The 20,899-nt window shown below is 39.4% G+C and overlaps 1 protein-coding gene across 4 annotated transcripts; it reads left to right on the top strand.

The window, feature by feature from the left end:
- The first annotated feature begins 785 nt into the window (after positions 1-785).
- agpat3 (1-acylglycerol-3-phosphate O-acyltransferase 3) lies at positions 786-20,799 on the top strand. 4 transcript variants are annotated; one of them, XM_023402649.2, is made up of 10 exons: positions 786-993; positions 11,874-11,931; positions 12,164-12,394; positions 12,928-13,097; positions 13,281-13,442; positions 15,019-15,172; positions 15,273-15,375; positions 17,228-17,303; positions 17,717-17,915; positions 18,124-20,799. In XM_023402649.2, exons 3-10 carry the CDS (start codon positions 12,217-12,219, stop codon positions 18,213-18,215), a joined length of 1,134 nt encoding a protein of 377 aa, XP_023258417.1. In that variant the 5' UTR covers positions 786-993; positions 11,874-11,931; positions 12,164-12,216; the 3' UTR covers positions 18,216-20,799. The 4 variants fall into 4 exon arrangements, with proteins under 4 accessions (XP_023258417.1, XP_087029135.1, XP_023258419.1 ...); XM_087173009.1 differs by lacking the exon at positions 786-993 and adding an exon at positions 1,739-1,858; XM_023402651.2 differs by lacking the exon at positions 786-993 and adding an exon at positions 5,010-5,109.
- The last annotated feature ends 100 nt before the right edge of the window (positions 20,800-20,899 follow it).

The following is a 20,899-nucleotide window of genomic DNA, read 5'->3' as shown; positions in this document are numbered from 1 at the left end:
TGTCACACAAGGCCCTGGGGGTTTATGTACAACAGTATTTTGCTCCCATAGCTTGTCTCAAAAACAACTTAAGATGCAGCTATGCATATACACCAGCAGAGGGCTAAATTGGTCTAAAGTTAATCAAACAGGCACACCTACTCAAGGAATGAAAGGACAACTTAACACTGAAGTGCAAGGTTGAGAATCAGGAGAAAAATGTCTGTTTAAAAATTTTTTTTAAAAAATTAAAATGTATGCCTTGTACACACATTCATATGGAAAGTCAAGAAAAATAGACACCAGACACTTGCAGTGTAGTTATGCAATTAAAGGCTAAATGTTTTAGAATTAGATTTACAGTGCTGTAGCAAAACGGAGGTCGTGGGTGATTGTCAGTTTTTATTCAATAGAGGCTATCATGTTGCAGATGATGCAAAAAAAAAAAAAAAGTTACCTGTGGATAACATGCAATTAATATTGCATGTTTTGGGCACTGTATATAAAATTTCATTTTAGGGGATACTTTCTTTTTCATAAATGAAATTTATATATGACAGAAAGTCTCACTTGTTCTAGTAATATCGTGCTCTATAAACTGATGTAGGCTAGTTGGTCACAGGAAATCAGTCATATTTGGCAATTTATGTAGCTTATTTCAGTAAATATACTTATTCTGCTTTTACCTGTACTTGAACTTGTAGGGCTGCTAAGGCCCGTTAAATAAATAAAACACAGACTGTGCATTTTATTTATTTCTGTGAAAATGAATGAGGGGCCGGACCGGATGTAGGACATGCTACCTTCAGATGGGCTTTGAGGAAATGTGGGGCTTTAACCGACAAACAATAGCGCTCTTGCAAATCGCATTACCTCAAGTCATTTTTATTGCGTTTCAGGAAACGGATGAAGTTGGAAGGTCTCCTTAGCAGAGTTATTTCACTGCCCTGAAGACCAGAAAGCAGCGAAGAAGTATAACAAAATCTACCGACCCCCAAGTGAATATTTTTTCAGGTAAGCTCAGAGTACTGTTACTGATACTGACCGCTAACGTTAGCTGGCTAACTAGCATGGCATAACGTTAGCAAGTGGCACAGGTCAGTTGACTACTGACAAATGATGTATATGAGGAAATTTGGCACTCATTGGCAACTGAACAGTCAAACTAGCCGACTTCATCCTCCTCCTCAAATACAATTATTACCATAGCCGCACTGTTTTAGCAAGTTAGCATGCTAGCGTGTGCCGTTAGCAGCTGTCTCTGTCCTTCTAGTGCTGCTCGGTTGAGTTCCTCATTAACGTCAGGTTTAGGCAGGTGTTAGCTAGCGTTAACTTATTTGCCGTCTACCATATCAATGGTTAAACGGGCTAGTTAATTCTCTTTCCTGAGGTGTAATATATAGAATGATCTGTGTTTGCAACTTTGAGTTCTCCGTGCTGCTAGCTTACGACATGTGTGTCAAAAGATAAGCCCAGTCACTGGACGTGCTGGCTGCTTGGTTATTGAGCCTTTAGTAAGCTAGCCATGCCGTACTGATGCATGTAATCCACTTGTGCTTTTTAATTCAGAGACCATGAGGCTGCAAAACTAAGCCGGGTAGATAATGAAGTAGCACACACCATGGCATGCCAGAGTTGATGGTAAAGTGTCACTGGGTTCATTTAAAAAAAACTAAAAAAAAAAACTGCTTTTACACTGCAAGCCGCCTGTGCCCCGCTGTACGTCATGTGCGCCAGCTGGCTCCGACTTGACCTGCGTCGTACCACACACCAGACGTAAGGTTACTGGAGTTCATTCAAGTCTGCGGCTCTCTAAAGCCAGTGCTAACCTTAGGCTTGAACCTCAGTTTTAACCAGCGAGGCAAACAGTGCGAAACAGGCAAGTACTGTTACCGTGATCATTCCTGACATTTTGCTAGCTCTGTTGTGAACTGTTTTTTATTTTTATCAGTGATCACTAATGCTGTGAGTGTTCTGCCCACGCAGTTAAGTTAGACTATAGCCTTATATGGCTAGTCCACTGATAAAGCATTTGGCTTGATTGACAAAGCAGTAATGGATATTAAATGGAAACATGTATGTTGGCACATTGGTTCCACACAGATATTGTAGAGCCACATGTTATATGTGTCTGAATTCAAGATCTTGACAGGAAGATATGTAGACTGCTGTAGTGCTGGGTGTTACAAGTGATAAGAGTCTTTGTAAGAAGTCAAAAGTTATTATTTACGGGGTGTGTATGTATACTGTTTTGGGTTATCCAATGAAATGACTAAAACAAATAGCCAGTTTTTAAAATAAAATTCTGTTAACTTTCTGTAGAGATAATCTAATGTCTTCAGCATTTGTGATAATGATGATTTCTTCCTGCTGACCACGGGGACCCCTAATGGCCACTATCACTATTATATTTACCAAGTCTTTCTTGCCCCAGTGATTAAGTTTCTCCTTATCAATAAGCTTGTTGTAATTTATTGTAGTTTTTCTTTCTTTTGTTAGACAGCTATAACATTTTTGGCCTCATAAACCCAGTGCTAACAGAAACGATCGCTTAGTAAGACATGCCTGCGTGGCATTGGCAGCAAAATTGAGGCGTTTACCTGAAATCTTCTCAGGTTGTATATCTGAGTCATGCCTATCATACAAATGCTCTATTGGTATAAAGTCCAGTGACATACTCCTTTATCTGTTAATCAAGCCACCCCAGTACGCTTTGGTGCGTTTAAAGGTCATATGTGAAGAGGCCTCTAGGACTTTGAGACATACTCGTGTAGATAAACCTTTATCTGAAGAGTTCCATCTTAGACTGTGGTTCCACACTAGTGATGTGTAACTTAATGAACCTCTTAACACATTTTTGATTTTGTGACAATCTGGTTAACTACAAAGTACCTTTGACCTTTCATATAAAACATAGTGGCTGAATATTCAAGCACTCTGGCATCTTCCCCTATTACCTCCTTCTCCTCTTTCTGCTGTTAGTCCCATTATTTTTTGCTGACTTCAGCCAGGAATACCTTTATGTATTTTCAACTCTTATCAGTCATGTCTTCTCACTGTGGCTACGGAGCCCAGAGGGAACTGTGCAAGGTTTATGTGTTTCTGTGTTTATGTGACGCAAGGCCATTCCACGTCAGCTAGCACTTCACCTCATTTGTTAAATATATTCTGTCCTTTCTGAGATAAATTCCTCTGTCAAGCCCATGCATGGAATGTTTTTCTCAATATAAAACCTTTTTTTTTAAAATTGATTTGAACCAACTCTGCAATTTTGCTCTGCATTTTTGATCTCCGGAAAGTAGTTTTTGTTTCGGATTGATGTTGTTGAGCATGCTCGAGGACACCGTTCCATGTTTACGCTGCTGAGAGGAATAAACTATATTCACTGTGATTATTTTAATAAGTACTATATCATCCTAAGGCAAACAGTATCTGACAACAGTATATGGTTACATAGGTGATGCATGTTAGTCAGGTCGAATGATTGCTGGATTTGGTCTTTTCAATGTCACTATGTCAATAATGACCAAATAAATATATTATTATAATGCACTGTGCATATTGCTTGTATTATTACCATACATTACTTTGACATGACAGTGATAAGTTGAGTCTATCTTATAAAGTGTGAAATCCAATATTTACAAAACTGGGATTTTACTTCAAGTCAAGTGCAAGTTAAGTCTCTCCTGTTGTTGTTTCATCTTCCATGTCCATGATTTTGCTTTCTGGATAGGCTTGTTCATAATCAAAGGAATTACGATCAGTTTTAGTATTGTTTTACCTGCCAAGTACAACACCAAGAGTAATTTTTTGGCTGTGGTGGTAATAAGTGATGTGGCTTCAAAGTGTGACACTTTGCCTAACATACAAGTGTACAACTGAAATTGCTATTGAGTGTTGGGTAGTACAGTGGTGCTATGTGCAGGATTCAGAGCACGTCTTACTTTGAAACATGAATGACCTTCATTGTCCAGCTATCACAATGTATTTTTATTTCTATTTATATTTAGCTTTAATGCCCAGTGGCAAGCCCTCAGGACTGTACTCTAACCTTTGACCTATTTGCTTCAGTAAATGCTTGACAGTTTATTTCTGTGACTCCCTGTCAGCTTGTGTGAACCTTATTTGACATTAGCTCTGTGCAAGAACCCAAAGGCTTTTGTTGGGTTGCCCACAAGCCCTGTTTGCCATATTTTTGTGGCTGAGTATAGATCTGTTTGTAAACAATTTCTAGTACCTGAGGTACTGTCAGGAAGACATAGGGAGTGAGAGTGGAGGATGAAAATCTGATTTCCAGGCGTTGGATTAATTCATTCCTAATTACACTTGACCAAAGAGAAACAAAGCACAGCTTGGCAACACACAAGAGGTGACTGTTTAAAGAAACTATTGACCCTATCCTTGAGGTCATCACATCCTTCTAATGCTAAACATTACCAATAGGTGGCCAATGGCAAGGTGAGAAAGAAATTCTGCATAATGATTGGTTACTTTAGTATAACAGATGCCATTCTGCTAACTCCACCTTTGTTGGGCAGAGCCCAGCCTTCTTCTTTGTTAATGTTAATGAAATGTGACACATCCAGGGTGCCCATAGCCTGCTAATCAGCACTAATCTGATCCACTGGATTAGAGGATGGGAATGCATGTAAGACACTGCTTAGAGTACATGTGTGACTCCCTCCTTCCAGAAGTGAGCCTTCTTTCAGTCTATCTAGCTTTCATTAGTGGGCTCTAATAAGAATCCACTTGGGCCTTTAGGAGTTTTCTGTGTTTTCTATTTGCACTTGCTCTCAATGGAGATCCATTCTTTTTGGTAATTTTTCTGGCGATAGGAAATTCTTTGGTCTTCATCTGATTAGGCAGTGCCTCCAGCAGATCTGGGATCTGGCTGTGTTCTTGCTGTCATCATCATAATCTCTTTCCTTCTGTAAGATTATCATGGCTATGAAGCAGGGCAGCCTGTGACTATCCGCTGCTCTCTGCAGGCCTTTATTATTATTTTTTATTCTGGCTTTGATTTGGTGAGATACCAGGAGCCAAAATGCTGAACCAGAGTGCTGTGATGATCTTCACTGGAATTTGTGGGGCGTTGGTGGTCATGGCAATGGCCTACTATGTCTACTGGTAAGTTAAATGGGAGAGATGTAGTTTAGCTTGTGGCCGCAGCAGGCTGGAGTGGGTACAACTAGATTAATAAGAACATGTAAAAGAGATAAAAGTCAGCGTAGAACTCCAGCACATAGCTCAGCTGTTCACAATGACATGTGGAGTGCAGACCTTTGCAAGGCAAATGACATTTTTAGAATTAAAACAATAAGAAAGGCATGGTACCTGGCAAGATATGGTTGAACTTTACCAATGTTTAGCTGTCATCTGTCAAGGTAGATTTCTTTAGTCCTTTCCCATATGGGAAAGCCATAGCAAGCCATATTTATTTGTTTGCATGGAAGCTGTTTTCAAGTGATTCAAAGCAGAAGCAGCTGTCCATCCTTAAGCAGCTTTAACCCAGTCAGCATCTCTAATCTTTCCCTTAGGCTGAGTAGGGTCACAGGTGGGCCCTGCACCCTCAGCGAGATGGACCACCACTGGCTCTTTTCTACAGTCAAACCTTTGTTACTCTGGACGACTTCCATGACAAACCAAGTGTATTTTTTCAATACTCCTTGTGTTTCAATACAAAGGAAATATGGTCTATACAAGGGAATATATGAAGTTTGATTAAACCACCACACTACAGGGAACAATTAGTGAGATGATGTGATATGGATGTGAGATATGGTCTTTTTAAGATCAATATTGGTGATGATTGGAACTTGAGAGGAGGTCAAGTGTGAACATTTTGTTAAAAGTGGCTTTTTACTGCTTAGTCTTAATACTGAACTACTAACCCAAATAGCTAAAATGGATCACTGATCCAATCAGTTACATTTGGCCTGAGCTATTTACCTGTGGTTAAGAGAAAGATTTACCTTGGCATGGTTATTTGATTGTTTGCATAAATACATTGTCATAGTCAATATATTTTCTGTAGAAAGATGAAAAACAAGTAAACAGAATTTTGTAATATTTTATAAGGCCTATAGCAATCTGCCTTAGAAGAGCAGGCTGATATTGTCAGCTGATATTTTCTTATTGCAGCCAAGTGGCTGTATGTGTTGACCAATAAGAAAAGGTAATTGTAGTCCAGGAATGTCCAAGATTTGTTTGAGAAATATTTGAAAAGCTGTCAACGAGAGAACGCTTGTAGCTTTTCATCTGTCCTACTAAGCACTAGGGCTGAACAGCTAATCGAAATATCAAATGTACAATATCTGAATCACAGAAGGTGCAATGTTTTTTTTTTTTGACATCGTACCATAAATGCATCATTGTGGTGCTACGGAGAAGCCTTAGCCTACAAATCATATTCTCCAAATATAAAGGAACATGCTAGTTTGGTACAAGACCCAACAAAAATCACATCATTATCATTTTTATATTTTTATATATATACTTTTATATATATTTTTATATATTTCAGTCAGTGAAATTGAAATGCAAAAATGACCATCCTAACTTAAATTGTGACTCTTGCCAAAATAAGACCAACGTGATAGATTTTTTTTTCGTTTAGCCCTACAAAGCATGTTGGTTACAACTATAACAAAACTTAAAGAGTCCTTTATCAAATATCTTTATGTTATGTATTATATTTATTGTATCAACCTCAAAAATAGATATTCTGAACCTTTGTATGGTTAAGAAGGGTAAAGCTGTCATTTAAAGAGAAGTCAGATTTGAATGTTAGTGGTGTACATACGTCCCTTACCCCAAAATGCAAACACATCAAGGTACAAACCACATCTCTTTAAATTAATGTATAAATCACATTCTTTAAATAGTGGGGCTGTATTTCATTTGAAGCAAAACTGAAGAATAAAAGATGAATATGAGTATGTACTCGTGAATATAAAGAAAAACGATTGAACTTGGTTGGACTACAGTCTCACAAGACCTTGGTTATGCAGTAAATACTGATTCTCAAAGCAAATATACTGAGTGCTGCTTAGTTGTATGTTGCAAAGTGAAGTTAACATTTAGAGGTGGCATGAATACACACAAAGTACATGGTAAGACACGTGTGAGATAAGGACTGCGTTACAACATGAGAGAAAATGTGTGGTTATTAAGAGTGTGGGGGGAAATGATAACACACTTCATGGCATGTCTGTCTTAGTTGTCACACAGAGTTGCTGCTTGTTGTCACAGCAACTTTTAACTTCTCCATTGCCTGCTTGTGGCCCAGGCACTCAGACTGAAATTTAAAAGTCTTTTAGCAAATTTCAAGGCTCAGACTTACTGATGTGAACTGAAACCAGCAGCTGATTGGGAAGGGAAAACATTCAAAAATAAGTTAACAAGTTTATTCCTTAGATGAAGTCTGCATAAGTAACAAACAGAAACTCAGATTATTCAGCGTGAATAATCTGATGAAACTCTGTCACATTGTTTTTGCTGTCACCCAAAACTCAAAATCAGTCAAAAACAAGAGTGACACAGTAGTTTACAATATTAAGTCACATACATAACAAGTGTGTTTATCTTCTGGCCATTGCTAGTTATTCCTACCCCAATAATGCATCAATGTATGAACTAAGGCTGACAATCAGGAAATTTGTTAACTGCTCCAGAAACAATATACCAAGAGTTAGACAGTTTGAAGTTGTGTGGGAGATGTGAGCATTTTGAAAGATTCCCCGTCTGATCTACCAATGGATCTTACAGCCCAGGGCAAAGCCTATACAGAAGATAATGCTGCAGTCAAGTCAATAATAAGCAGCGTTACTGTAGACAAATACAGAGGAACTATAAGGGTGAAGAACCTTATAGGAACTGACTGTGAGAGATTTACCACACATTTTAGACTTCCTTTTGTATTGTCCATAACACATTAACCTTCCATTATACATGTAGCAGTCATCTGCTGCATATTTAATACACTCTGTGCACTTTGATTCTGTAGTGTTGTAGCTTGCCACCCTTCCAAAAATGTAACCGGAGCCGCAAGTGAAATGTGCAATAGTGTAACTATCCCCCTCCCAGTCGGTCTCTCCCAGTAAGAACAAAGGTCACATCACTAACATAATGCAGAGACAGCTGTGGATATATGGACTGATAATCAGAACCATCAGGTGACTCCTGACGCACATGCACACGTGACAGTATTTCACCACTTCAGCGTGTCCTAACTCCAGATATTTAGAAACATTTTTATGTGTGTTGGCCCAAGAGACTCAACTGAAGTTCTGTGGATGTGCATGTAAGATTTCCTTCCTTTCACACCCGAGCCACTTTGTTATTCTGTGTATTGTGTTGCAGTGTTGTGAGAGGGATTGATTGCACTAGATAAGACTTGTTGTCTACCTACAATGAACTGGCCTTGTGTCAACTATGTGGCTTGATTTTAAGTTATTGGTTTGCTCTTAAAGGAATATAATATGGTAAAAATGTCTGTAAATATATTTAGGTTGCTTGAAGATTACAGGCTTCTTGGATTTGTAATTTGTTAGAATAGATAAAGCTCAGGTGCCTGTTGATGAACAGTGATTTCATTCATTGTTATCCATGTATGACAAATAGATGACAACTGGATATCTGCTCTTGCACTGGACATTTAGGGGTGTGTTTGTTTGTTCTATGTAGCTCCACTTGTGAAAAAAGTAATATGATATTTGAAGAAACAAGAAAGTAGTCATCACAGAGGCCATGTGAACAAGACTGTGTCTGTGGTTGAAGACCGTTATGTCAGAGTGACGTGCAGGCACACAGTGTTTCTGTGTCTCCCTGGTTGTCTAGCTCGCAGGCTGTTGTTCTAAAAAGCAAACACCAGAAAGCCTCTTTTTTCTGCTGATTTGCTGACACAGTTGTAGCAGTGAATGCAGGTGACTGTACACATGATGGCACAGTCAATTGTATAACAATCAGGAGCAAACAAGTTTTAGCTTTCACAATGAATTGAACTTCATTAAGTGCAATATTTATGCATTATTCTTAGGTTCTTAATGAGGTGGTGAATCAAATCAAGTGCTCCTTGCTCATAGGGAAATTGTCTGATTCACCACAGGTGTTTGCTTCAAGCAGTTTTAGAGTTAACTCTTATTTATTTATTCATTTATTAGATATTTTATGTTTAAGAAGACACTGATTTTATGTTAATAAAGACTTTTTTGATGATCATTAGATTTATCTGGTTAGTTTATTTTTATTTTAAAATTTTTTAGAAGAAATTCAAATATATTTTTGACATATAAATATATGATATAGCCATATACTGTGATGTTAAACGGAGCAAGTGAAGGCCCTGTCGACCACAGATCTGTACACAGGTCTGTAAAGGAACAATCCTCATGAGGCAGATTAGAAATGTTTCTCAGAACAGCTTTAGGCTTGACCTACACTGTAATGGGCTTTGGTGCAGATGTGAGAACAGTCCAACCAAGGCCAGTTGGTCTACGGACATCCTGATGGGTACTCATTGGGCCTCATTCACCAACCATTCTTAAGAAGAAATTTCTTCTTAAAACCCGCTTACGCACTTTTTACGAAGATTCTGACATTTACCAATGTTTTCTTACTCGGGATTCATTCTTATGTAAGAACAGAATCTACGCACACTCAAGAGCACTGACTATTACGTTTTCTTCTGTTCTACTGTTCTGTTACATTATATTATATTATTTAAATTACAATAACACTTTTGTCATTTATAATATATTTCTAAAATAACTTAAAGCATTATTACTTAACATTAACACTTAACCGCTCGTTTGCGGCTCACTTCCTGCAGCATTACCTCCACTTCAGAACTACTGAAGTTCCTTTTGCATTTTGATTCTCATGCTCTGTCTTTAGGTTATCGTTTTGGCATTTCTTCAACTTTCCCTTACGATATCTCTTTGTCTGTGTCTGCACACGTCCCTTCCGTCTCGTGCCCTTTTTAAGTGCATTTTCGGGCATTTACCTATGCTAATTAGGGCCAACTGGCACACGCTTTTAATTTACGAGGAGATTGGCATTCATCAATCTAAGAACACAGGTGCACACAGTTCTGTGGTTTAAGAACACGTTCATGAATCTGTCGTAGTTTCCTTAATAGCTTTCTTAAGAACAACTTAAAGAATTTAAGAAAATATTTAAGTAGATATTGGTGAATGAGCCCCATTGATAGTAATCGTCACTTGTAACAAAACTGCCTGATATTTCTGTAGATAGTCTTATGGTGACAGTGGTTAAACAAGTAGAGTGTATATCATGTAATGTGAGACGTTATATAACAAAACAGCATCTAGTGGACAGCTGGTCTTTTGACTGCTCACAAACTGTATAAACATTATGTCTGTGGCAGGTGTCTGCATAATACAGATCAATCTTTTTTTCCCATCCATTCATTCTCTATATCTGCTTATGCTTGTTCAGCCTGTCCCAGCATGCTTTGCCTGAACATGGAAACACCCTAGACTGGTCCCAAGTCTGCTGCAATTCATAGTCAGATGGACAGAGTCAGATCAACACCAAGGGGCAATTAAATATTTCCAGTTCACCTGTTGGAGGAAACTGGAGCACCCACTCACACAGGCCCAGACAGACCCTTAACCTTCACACTGGTAGCATGTAGGGCTGCCTCCAACCAAAGATTTTCCTCGTCAACTCATACTCATTAGTTCAAACCATTAGTTGACTAATCACGTCAACATTAGGATATTAATGTAATTATTTAAGTATATTTATTTTTGGGCTGAGAAGGAATGTTATAAGTAACATTGCTAATACTGTGCTACATTACAGAGAAATACAAACTGTAATAACGAGCCTTTAATATATAAATTTTTGAAGTTGCAGAAAGAGAGCTGCCTTTTGATGACCGGCAAAAGCGGTAATGATTCTGAAGGTATCAGAACAACCATCATGCAAGTAGCTAACATTAGGTTAATTTCAAATGATAAGACTTGTCTGAGGTCCACAAAATGATAGGTGAATGTTTGCCTGCAGGGTTTGTACATCACCTTCTTGTTGTCGTTCTTTACCCTCTTGAAGTAATCCCATACTTTGGATTTCCTGGCCGACACATGCAATTACTATTTAATAACTGCCGGGAGCAGCTATGTAAACAGTGTCTGTCCATCCCTGACTGAGTGTTGCCACTTGCTGTGGAGTGTTTTTTTTTGTTTGTTTGTTTTTTCCATGGTGGACAGCATTACTGGCAGCATATGGTGCAGAGCCCTGCATCTTTTGCAGCAACTGTTCTTTACATTTTCAAGACCAGTTAATCAGTTTAATCAGAGTCGAAGATGATGTCTTCATATTGCCCATTCAGTCTGACCAACCAAAGATTTTTGATTTAAACCAACATAAAACTGGAATGAAAAAAGCTGCAGATTTTCACATTTGAGATGCTATAATGACCACATGTACACCCTAAAGCTGAATTATGCAGAATTGTTGTTTACTCTGCGTCTTGTAAAATAACTTTTATAATCTATTAAGATGTAACTGGCTGTGACTGATCTACAGCAGCACTAACCACTGAGCCACTGCGCTGCTGAGGTCAATATCAGGACAATAAAAACTCACTAACCAAACTAATGTGATATTTCAACAGTACTATAGTCACAATGCATGTACTTCAGTAGCCATCCTGTCACTTTATTTTTTGGTTCATGTGAACTTGAATGATAAAGGCTCTTTTTGGTTCTTCTGTGTCATTGGCTAACCCAATTCAACCTGTTTGATGAAACAAGCACAGCAAACGTTTATTAAATTCTGCTGTAATAACACTCAACAGTGGCCTTTCATGTTTCATGTCCCCCCTGCCACTGTTGCCTCAACCTCTCCTCTGCCGTCTCTCCCAGGTCTGTGGTATTGGCCGAAGGACCGTGTAGACGCGGCTTGTAAAAGGATCCCACCGTGGTAAGAAACGCTGCATTGTTTTTGAACTTCTGAAAGCATGTTCGCTCACAGACTTACACAGGCCACATCCTTTTGTCTACACTGACCCATGAAACTCTTTAATTGTTTACCACTCTGTCCTCCCATTATTTTCTCCCTCCTCCCTCATGCTCTTTTGTTCTCTGTCCACGTCTCTCACTAAAGTTGTACTCATTGTTGCGGCGCTGCCTCTGCTGTTTCTGCCCCCTCTCAGGTTGGTCGTAGTGTATAGAGAGGAGCCCACTCAGCTCTCCAGGCTCCTCAGCCATGGCACTGCTGGCCTACCTGAAGAGCTTGTTTATCCTGCAGTTGCTGATGGGCTTTGTGTTTGTGGTGAGCGGCCTCATCATAAACTTCATCCAGCTCTGCACCTGCATCCTCTGGCCGATTAACAAACAGCTCTACCGCAGAATCAACTGCCGGCTCTCCTACTCCCTCTGGAGCCGTGAGTAGATGATACCTACTATATTGTTCCCATAGAACATATTTTTCTTTTAATGCAAATACCAAGTTTTATATTTCAAAATACATAAACAACAAAAGGTACCAAGTAGTCTTGTCTTGTCGGACCTGTCTAAGATACGATTCCTTTTAGTTGTGAGAAAAATATCTTAGTCCTTAGCTACTTCATCTACGATGGCACCAGGACCCAACAAATTTCATTTATACACCATTTGCTGCTGGGTAGAAAGTGTAAAGTGTGTTTATCAGCGCTTTTTGCTGCAAATGGCTGCTTGCATTGGTTAACAAGGCTCAGCTAGACATCAAAATAGTGCTAAAGCAATCAACAGTTTGATTATAATGCTCTGAATATTGAAATATGAATCACTCATTATTCAACAAAGCAAGGGAGAAAACCTGACATGTAGAAGAAAATATGCTTTGGCTCAGTAATTTAGGTGTAGTGCTTCTTCTCGATATAATTAAGTGCTTTTAGTGCCTTCCTAATGCACATAATGTGTTGTGATCTCTGTGCAGAGCTGGTGATGCTGCTGGAGTGGTGGTCGGGCACAGACTGCACCCTATACACCGACCAGGCTACGGTGGACAAGTTTGGCAAAGAGCATGTCATCATCATCCTCAACCACAACTATGAAATTGACTTCCTCTGTGGCTGGACCATGTGTGAAAGATATGGCATCTTAGGGGTTAGTAACGTTACAAATTATGACTGAAGGATTTTTGTGTATCAAAAATATGCTAAAACACACATATTTATCTCCCTGTATTAACGTTTATCAGCATCATATGGTGCCTTTAATGACATCAGTCCATATTGTGAGAAAACCATGCTTCATTATTTAAAACAAACATCTGTCCTTCCTCTCCAGAGTTCAAAAGTGTTAGCCAAACATGAGCTGCTGAAGGTTCCTCTGATTGGCTGGACCTGGTACTTCCTAGAAATAGTCTTCTGCAAAAGAAAGTGGGAGGAGGACCGGAACACTGTCTACAGAGGACTGAGCAGGCTCAAAGACTACCCTGAATATATGTGGGTAGGTACATGTCAGATGTTCTTGGTTTGTCTGTCATCTGACGTGTGTGTGAGTGTAGGGGTTAAAAAAAAGATTTATTTTAATTCCTGTACACAAACATTTACATAAATACCATATTAGGTACTTTAGAAGTCAGTCAACTCTATCCCAGTTGCGCAGTCAAGTTTCTGAAATGTCCTCTAGGCTCCTTCTTAGAAAAAAACAGTCATGCAGTTGCTGTTTAGTGAAGTATAATTATGACTATTTCCATTTAGGATTCTAAATGCACTGTGTAGATAAGGTGGTTTATTTATTCCCAGGAACCTCCAGTTTCCTGGGTTTCATTTTCTTGGTTAAGCAGTAACTCCTTCCCGCTAGACCGCTATTTAGCATTTACAAAACATAAATAAATTGGTGGTAAATAAAATGGTTTATAACACAATACATAATTTACATATTATTTACATAATGTAGTTTGTAAGCAGATGCAGTAAAAAAACATTTACAATTCTTGACAGATAGATTAAAAAACGTACATATGGTTACAACTGTGTTTATAGTATGTTAAAAAACCAGTTTAATAAACGTTAAATAGCTGGGCTTAAAGTAAGTGTTACTGTTTGAATCATCATTGCTGACAGCAACCAAACGTGGAGATGTGGCTAAAAAGAAATGATCAGAGAAATTATGAGATTTATTTAAGTTAGTCATACAAGTTGCAAGTTTGACTAACCTGTGTTCCAACATCTCAGCTACTACCTCAGTGAATACAGTGTTACCAATAGAAACAATAGCCAAACCCACAAAAATAAGATGCGAGTTGTGATAAACTGGAATTATTCTTAATCATTTAATGGCAGTTCTTTGGCTTTGATAGAGAAAAAATACTCTTACCCTTTCAAAATACAGTGAGATCGAGATGCTGCCCTTGGGCCCAGTTTCTCAGTGGTGCACAAATCAAGTTCTTTGTGTGCACCAGCTGTGTTTGACATTTCTCAACGGCACAGTCTGTTTATTTTTCTCTCTGTGAAACTTGATGAACTGCACTGGACTGGAGTGTCAGTAGGCTTTCACCCTGCTCTGTGATTCAAAACGGCTCTTTTCTGTTTTAAGTGCTTTACGTCCAGCCATGTTACCTAGTGGCAGCATGTCTTGCTGTTAGTTGTAGATCTTTACTGAAGGTGTAAAGCAACTTGTGTTACAGATTTTCACAGTGACTCAACCACTTTGCCAGCTGAGATTAGGCAGATCAGCAGTTGATCTAATTACCGCTTAAATCAAGTATCAGGCCACTGCTAATGACATAGCTTTTTGTGTTCAGATAAACAAACTTAACTGAACTTAAGTCTTTGGTAGAGCTGTCGTCCACCTGCCTGCATTAATTCCAGTGAGATAAGACTGTGACTTTATTTTAGTGTTACATTGAGGTTAACTGTAATTCAGCCAAGCGGAAGAAGGGTAGTGGATGGGACAACAGAAAGGAGGTCACTTTATAGGTTTGTGTGTGTGTGTGTGTGTGTGTGTGTGTGTGTGTGTGTGTGTGTGTGTGTGTGTGTGTGTGTGTGTGTCTAGTAACACAGCTCTTTTCCCTCCACAGTTTCTGCTGTATTGCGAGGGCACCCGCTTTACAGAGAAAAAACACCAAATCAGTATGCAGGTTGCAGAGAGTAAAGGCCTGCCCAAACTCAAATACCACCTCCTCCCCCGAACCAAAGGATTCACCACAACACTGCAGTGTCTTAAGGGCACAGGTGGTGTATACAACTACACACACACAAAATTCACCACGTTCAAAACACAAGTTTTTTTTGTTCTTAATTTGATTTTTTTAATTTGATTTTTTTTCCACAGTAACTGCTGTGTATGATGTGACTCTCAACTTCAAAGACAACCAAACCCCCACTCTCCTGGGCATCGTCAACGGCAAGAAATACAAAGCTGACATGAGTGTAAGGTGAGTGCCACCAAAACCATCCATTTATTTCTGTCTTCAGTTATTTTAGTAATGATGCATTACACTGCCAGGTGTTCTGAATCTCTTCAAGTGGAAGATGATGAATGCATTTTAAACCTTTGGCCTCTTTCCAATTGCATTTTTGTCCTATAACAATGAAAGAGACAGTGAGAGTGCTCAGAGTGTTGGCTAGTTTCCCAGCAAGTTTATGGTTTCAGAACAGTAACTCTGATGGGTAGGCCACTATTACTGAGGCTACATCCGCACTAATACATTTCAGTTTTAAAACGCATCACTTTAGCTATGAGTTTTCAAGCCTGTAAAAACCAAGACTTATGAAAACAAAGCCACCTTTGCTTCTTGATTGGGTCTTAAGCAGTCATGACGTATCCTTCCCTGAATCGTCACACTCTACTATCATGCGTCCCTTTTCTGGACGAAAACAAACGGCATCAGCCTCGACTACCAGTAGTGAATGCAACATGGATAATGAATTGCACAATGTTCAGTTAAAGTCTGTGCAGTTAAATGTTTTCGCCATTGCTGTTCCTCATTCGTAGTATTTTCTGCAACTAACCAACGGCAGCGTAGACAATCTGCTTCCTGTATACACCAGCTTGCACATACCCAGTGTATATGAATGTTAATGTAGTATGCATTTTCAGGCATGTATGGACAGATTATACTGAGCTAAAACACTCTTCTTGATGGATATTCTTTTTTTTTTTTTTTTTAATGAAAACGCATTAGTGTGGATGTAGCCTGATTAAAGAGCTGGTCAGGAAATGGAAACAGATTGGAATGGCTCCCACTGAAAGGCCTGGAAAAAGCATTATCTTTTGTCTGGACAACATAACTGAATTAGAAAAATACTTTTAGTTTTGTGGGAATTTTGTTGAGCAGACCAAAGTCAGTTAAATATAGACTTGGAGACTGAAATCACTCAGCAGAAATAAAGATAATCTACAATGCTGCGGCAAGGGAGTCCTCTGGTGGTGAGAGACTGCCATAACAGGCCACATCTGATGTAGTGTATTATTATGAAACATTTTCTGTTGCATGCTGAGAGGAAAATGGAAAGTGTCTCTGTCATCCTGATGAGACTGACCATGAAATGTATCTTACACCTTATTGTCCATTATATCATAATTTCCAGGTTGTTTCTTTGTTTACATAGAAAGCTCTTAGGTTCAGGTTGTAGTGCCTGTGCGATGTAAGAATACTTCCTATGGTATGGTCTTCAGTCGTGGTGTTCATACACATTCAGCTACTAAATGAGCTTAAATCGTCTGTGCATCCCTGGTCAGTGAATTAAACTTAAAAGTCCTTTTAATAATTTAGCAAATGTATACATATAGTACACCAAGGGCTGTTTGCATGTGTGGTGCAGTCATTGTGATCAAGATTCATTTTTACAGCTGACCACGGGCCTAATGTGTGTGAGCAGGAGAAATAAACAGGAAAAGCACATTTTGTGCCATGAGTAAGATTTGCATCAAGTTCACATCATTCTTGCAAAGGTCACTCACCTTCAGCTCTCTGTGCATAATTTAAATTACCGGCTTTTGTGCATCCACCATCTGATCTAAATTTTTCATGTCTGTTTCTTTGCTGTTTCCACACAAATTGCAACATAAATTATCAAAGCAAAATGTTTGTCACGGACTTCCATTCCTGTTTTGTTGTGTGTTTTTGTCTACCCCAGACATACTCCATCTAGTGTGTTGTCCTTTGTATTTTTCTCATACATTCATTATGTGGCCATTTCTGACCATCAAGGCTAAAACTGTAAATGACACTGGAACCAAATGTGTATTCAGCTCTATACAATTCTTTACTCTTTCCCACCCAGGCGGTTCTCTGTTGAGGATATCCCAGATAATGAGGAAGAGTGTGCCAACTGGCTGCACAAGCTCTACCAGGAGAAGGTGAGACTGATTAAAGGCTCCATACATGATCAAAATCCAAACAGGACAAGTTGTACATGTTGTCTAGTGCTTTAAAATGTTTGAGATTTTTTTTCTCCTTACACCAAAACAAGTAGACTCCAGTAAACTACAGTCAGACACTTAACACACTCATTACCCTCTAATTAGTAACTACTAATCAGGCTTTTTTTTTTAACTTTGTTATCCATTTTTGTAACTGTTGCATGTTGACTGGAAATGTTGGATTTGTGAGAACATTTATTTCTGGATTTGATGCTTCACTTCATCATTTATTAATGTCTGCACAGTATGTGTAATGCCAATATAAAAGAGGTTTCTGTGTTCTTTTCAGGTCAAATTGAGCAAAGGCATACATGATACATGATTTCCATTCTTCTTCCTGTCCCTCTCAGGATGCCTTACAGGAATACTACAACAAGGAAGGCAAGTTCCCCGGACCCACAATAATCCCACCCCGCCGACTATGGACGCTGCTGAACTTCCTGTTTTGGGCCACCCTGCTGCTTTCACCGCTCATCAAATTTGCTTGTGGAGTGGTTGTCAGTGGCTCCCCGCTCCTCATCATTGGGTTCATCATATTCCTCATCATAGGTGAGTAAACTCTGCACCAGTGACACTTAAAATGAAAAACAATACATCCTCTTTCTCGTGGGGTTTGACTTGGAGACTGATTCATGGAGACATCGCAAAAAAGAAATTTGATTCGACGCTCTTGAATTTGCTAAAGGCTCTGTGTTGTTTAACATTTGAATTGCTGTCCTCATTCACTTCACTTTTGTTTCCTTTCTTCTCTCTCCAGCCTCCATAGCTATCCGTCGCCTCATAGGGGTCACCGAGGTGAAGAAAACAGGCTCCAGTTACGGCAACCAGGAGGCCAAGAAACAAAACTAAAGTGTGTCACCCCGCCCCTCCCATGTACGGCCGTTTCTGTGTGGTCGCCCTGCGGTGTCTCAACACTACCCAACTCCATTCTCCTCCTACTGTTGAGTCAGTTGGTAGGCCGGGGATGAGACCCAGCTGTGAAAACATAATAGAGACCAGACTTAGAAATAATAATGGCACTAGTTTGAGAGAGAGCATGGAAGGTCTGGGGGTTCAAGCTCTCTAGTGTAACACACATCAAAAGGAGGGGGAGATGCAGTACCGTATTCCCCTGCATCTTTCTTAATCCAGCTAGTCCTTATCCCAGCCCCATTAAATCCTGGTAACACCCGAGGTCAAGCTCCTAACCAGTCTGAGGTCACATGGACATCCAGTCCGCCCATTTTCTGCTCTGCACTACCTACCTCCACTTCCCTGTCACAGTCATCAGCCAATCAGGGAGTGGGGGCGTGCTCATTCTTTATGCCCACAGAACCCCTAACCAATCCGTAAACTGATCTTTTTTTTAATCTTGCCATCAATCCAGAGGCATCACGTTACTGCAACAGCAATCTGTAGTATGTATGCAGGACGTCTCCCTCCCTTCTTTCACTAAGTGGGACTTGTAATGGGAACCGGTGCCTTGAGGCCCAGCCTGGTTTCCTTAATCTTAAAGGGTCAATTCACCCCAATCCCAAAAAAATTACCTTTTAACCTCTATGTATCTAGCAATGCAGATGGTTTTGGTTTTTATACACTCAAGGTCTGAGATAAGTGTCACTGAGATTTCCACTACCATACCAAAAAAAATGGAGGTGAATCAAATTTTGTTAATCGTGCTCAGATCACTGTTAAAGTATATTTGAAAAAATTTCACAGCAGCGCGTCTTTTCAGAAGCGGCGTTTGAGTTTACTCGGATAATTACTGACAGTTTTCATCAGAAACCATGTTTCGAATGTAAAGAGTAGCGAAAACTGTCCACACCACCATCATCAATTATCCAAGTTGTTGGCAGATTGTTTCTGTGAAGCGACATTACTCAAAGTTTTCAAATATCACTTTATATAATTTGAGCACCGCCAGCAACATTCAATTCACCTCCATTGTAATAGGTTATGAGCAGAAGCCTCAGAGCAGAGATCTCAGAATATAAATCCCACATCATCTCCAGGGCTAGATATCACAAGGTTAAGGTGGGGAAAATAATTTTTTATTTAATCTCGTGATCTTGGTGAATTGACCCGTTAACATCCTGGTTTGGAGATGCTGGTGTCTGTTAAACTACAACAAGGGCTCTGAATGTGAAAACTGTCCTTATCAAGGATACCTACCATCTGTTACAGGTCTCATTTGTAGCCCGCAGCACCAACACCCACAGATTCATTCTAAAACATTTCAATTCTCTTTCCAATCTCATTCCTATTTTCACTTGCTTTACACAAATAGGAATTTGCATACATGCTGTTATTCATTTTTTAAACATAACTGGACCATGTCTGACGCCCTAAATGTGATGTTTATTCAACCAGCAATCCCAGTCTGAACACTGAAGCAGTTCAACATACCACTTGCCCTCTGATGCCAGTCAAAAGGCAGCTCACACTGCTCGGGTTGATGTGACCGCTCTGCTGTTGAATGGCAGTGGACCCAGAATCCAGAAAAAGGTCACCAACTGTCTTCATGTAGCCTCACAGTTGTTAGAAATATGATTTTGCTCTCCTGACATAGATATATAGTAGTAATGTTTTAACCTTTGCCTTAAATCAAGCTTGCTCAGGCAAGGGATTGCTTATTCGCCAGCCCTTTAAGACAGCACCCACCTCTTACCTCCGTTATGTTTGGATACTCACCCTCTCTTCCTCCCATTACAGCAATGTGTGGTGGAGTAGCGCGCATTCATTTGGTTTGATCCCCTAAAATGTATGAATAATTGAAAAAACGGTGTTGGTCCTTTAAAAATGGAAAGCTAGGAAGGTGTTGGCTTGTTGAAGGCGTCTTTGTAACTGTAGAGTGTCGTTAGTTAAAGAAAGCTGCTTACACTCCATGATCAGGGCAACTTTTTTTCTCTGGAAACTCAGCACAGCGACACTTAGCCTTTGTTGGTGCACTTTCGGTTTCATACATTTCACAGTTTTAGAACAGTTGGTTGTTTTTAACTGTCTCAAATTAAACGTTTGCTGCTGCAGCATGTGAGTGGATCACATTTCCCGGTCCCCAAATACAAACAATGGTAGCAAGATGTGGAGGGGATATTTTGTGTCCTGCTCTCTCTTCCCCTCTGCCCTCCCGTGCCACATGTAGTATTGATCTAATCTACTTATTTTGTCTAGTCAGTTCAAATTTTTGGGATCATCACTCCTCAGCAGCGATATGTTGTGTACTTTCTGTAGAGTTTTCTCAACCCAGGCAGATTTCATGCAAGCCTTAATAGACAGTGCTGCTTAATTTTTGTGTGTAAATGTAGAAGCTAACTGAGCCCCTGTTGTAGTGAAGGATCGAAATGTGAAAAATGTCCTCCAGTATAGCAAGCAAGTTGCTGGGATTAGTTGTCAAGTGACTTGTTCTAAAGTTTTAACATAAAGAAATAAAGAGAACTGAGAATAGATAAAGTCATGTTCGTAATCAATCCACATTTTTTTACACAAAGGTACTTGGAGTTGCATTACCTCAAATATTTGTGAAAAGCTTTAGGATCTTAGCCGGTTATCTTATC

Source organism: Seriola lalandi, unplaced genomic scaffold (genome assembly GCF_002814215.2).
Source record: "Seriola lalandi dorsalis isolate HSWRI2012SDOR001 ecotype SW California unplaced genomic scaffold, Sedor1 jcf7180002053973, whole genome shotgun sequence".
Taxonomy (NCBI): domain Eukaryota; kingdom Metazoa; phylum Chordata; class Actinopteri; order Carangiformes; family Carangidae; genus Seriola; species Seriola lalandi.
The sequence above is the reverse complement of the archived record's forward strand: the minus strand, read 5'-3'. Positions and strand labels throughout refer to the sequence as shown.

Bases quoted from the DNA above. Each gene is read 5' to 3' on its own strand.
- agpat3 (XM_023402649.2), top strand. From the start codon at position 12,217: ATGGCACTGCTGGCCTACCTGAAGAGCTTGTTTATCCTGCAGTTGCTG. The intron at 12,395-12,927 runs GTGAGTAGATGA...ATCTCTGTGCAG, and splicing joins CTCCTACTCCCTCTGGAGCC to AGCTGGTGATGCTGCTGGAG. The intron at 15,376-17,227 runs GTGAGTGCCACC...TTTCCCACCCAG, and splicing joins AAAGCTGACATGAGTGTAAG to GCGGTTCTCTGTTGAGGATA.